At 33.2% G+C, this 1,297-nt stretch overlaps 1 protein-coding gene across 1 annotated transcript; it reads left to right on the top strand.

Moving 5' to 3' along the window:
* Nucleotides 1–708: 708 nt before the first annotated feature.
* On the top strand, nt 709–1,083 carry LOC119635180 (stomoxyn-like). Its single transcript, XM_038029827.1, has 2 exons — nt 709–843; nt 923–1,083. Exons 1-2 carry the CDS (start codon nt 736–738, stop codon nt 1,019–1,021), a joined length of 207 nt encoding a protein of 68 aa, XP_037885755.1. The 5' UTR covers nt 709–735; the 3' UTR covers nt 1,022–1,083.
* Nucleotides 1,084–1,297: the final 214 nt, after the last annotated feature.

Genomic DNA, 1,297 nt, shown 5'->3' with positions numbered 1-1,297 from the left:
GTGCTTTCCAGAAAAAGCAAATGGCCTTGTGCTTGTATATTAAGAAGATGACGTGGTTCTGTTACGGTGAAGAATATCACACCGACGACACGAATCGCAAGCAATTTCTTTTTTTGCGATTTTAATGGCCTAGTAAATCTTCTTGGCAAAGAAGAGCAGATTGTTTTGAGACCGGTCACAAAGCCACTGTAGAGTTGTTAGTCCCACTTACTGAAGGAATTGCATTTTGGCAATGTGTGTGCAAAGGAAGAGATGCATGGATGAACTCGTAGCAAACAAAGCGTTTAACTAGGAAAGCATCTTCGAAAACTTCTTACTAGTAGTAAATAGTAAAACGTAGAATTTTTAAATTGCTTGACATAAGTAAATTTTTTAAGTTTGCTTTTTAGTAATATTTGTAATTAAAACAATTTCATAACAAGCGTCGGCAGAAAAAAAAGACCAATTTATTAGCACTAATTAGCACGTGACGCAATTAGATCTTTATCTTTTGATTGTCTTTAAAATTAAGTGTTGAACGCATACAAATATCTCGAGTTGAATTTTTATTTATTAATTAATATTAAAAGTGCGCATAATTTTAGAAGACAAACTCCCTCCCTTCTCACAGTAAGTGTTAGAAGGGGGGGAGTAAGTGTTAGAAGGGAGAAAGTAACTTTGTTAGAATTCACTATAAATGCTTCATGTTAGCAGCCATTATTGCCCACTGTTCAATTAAGTATCGTAAAGAAAAGTATGAATTTTAAAAAATATTTTATAGTTTTCACAATTTTATTGCTTTGCTTGGCAGCTACGCAAGTCGTAGAATCAAGAAGCTTACGTAAAAGACTAAAGAAGGGAGTGGTAAGTTTGAAAATTTAAGAAGCGTTAGATCTAGACAGATCTAGAGATGAATAAAATTATGTACAATTTTTGTATATAGAAAAACCTCCGTAACACTTTGAAAAAGACTAATAATGCTTTGAAAGATGCTGCCGGAATAGCTGCAGGTGGGGCAGCTTTGGGGGCGGCGTTCGGATAATATGAATGGAAAATGAAAAAATTCATAAGATTCGTAAAATAATTAATAAAAAAAAAAACCAAAATCAATGTATGGATTTATTTCGCCTATAGATAATATTTTAGTCAGCAATGAGCGAAACATTTTCATCGCTAACGAATGTATTCTTTTAACACTCTGGTGTTAAGGATAAGACCATAAAACTTTGTTAGAAATTGCTTTGCTCTTTCTCCTTTAAGAAAATTAATTTTTTGTTGTACATAGGGGTTCGTTCAGTTACCTTATGCTCAAGCAAAT

Source organism: Glossina fuscipes, unplaced genomic scaffold, assembly GCF_014805625.2.
Source record: "Glossina fuscipes isolate IAEA_lab_2018 unplaced genomic scaffold, Yale_Gfus_2 3, whole genome shotgun sequence".
Classification (NCBI taxonomy): Eukaryota; Metazoa; Arthropoda; class Insecta; order Diptera; family Glossinidae; genus Glossina; species Glossina fuscipes.
This window is presented reverse-complemented; position numbering and strand designations above follow the sequence as displayed.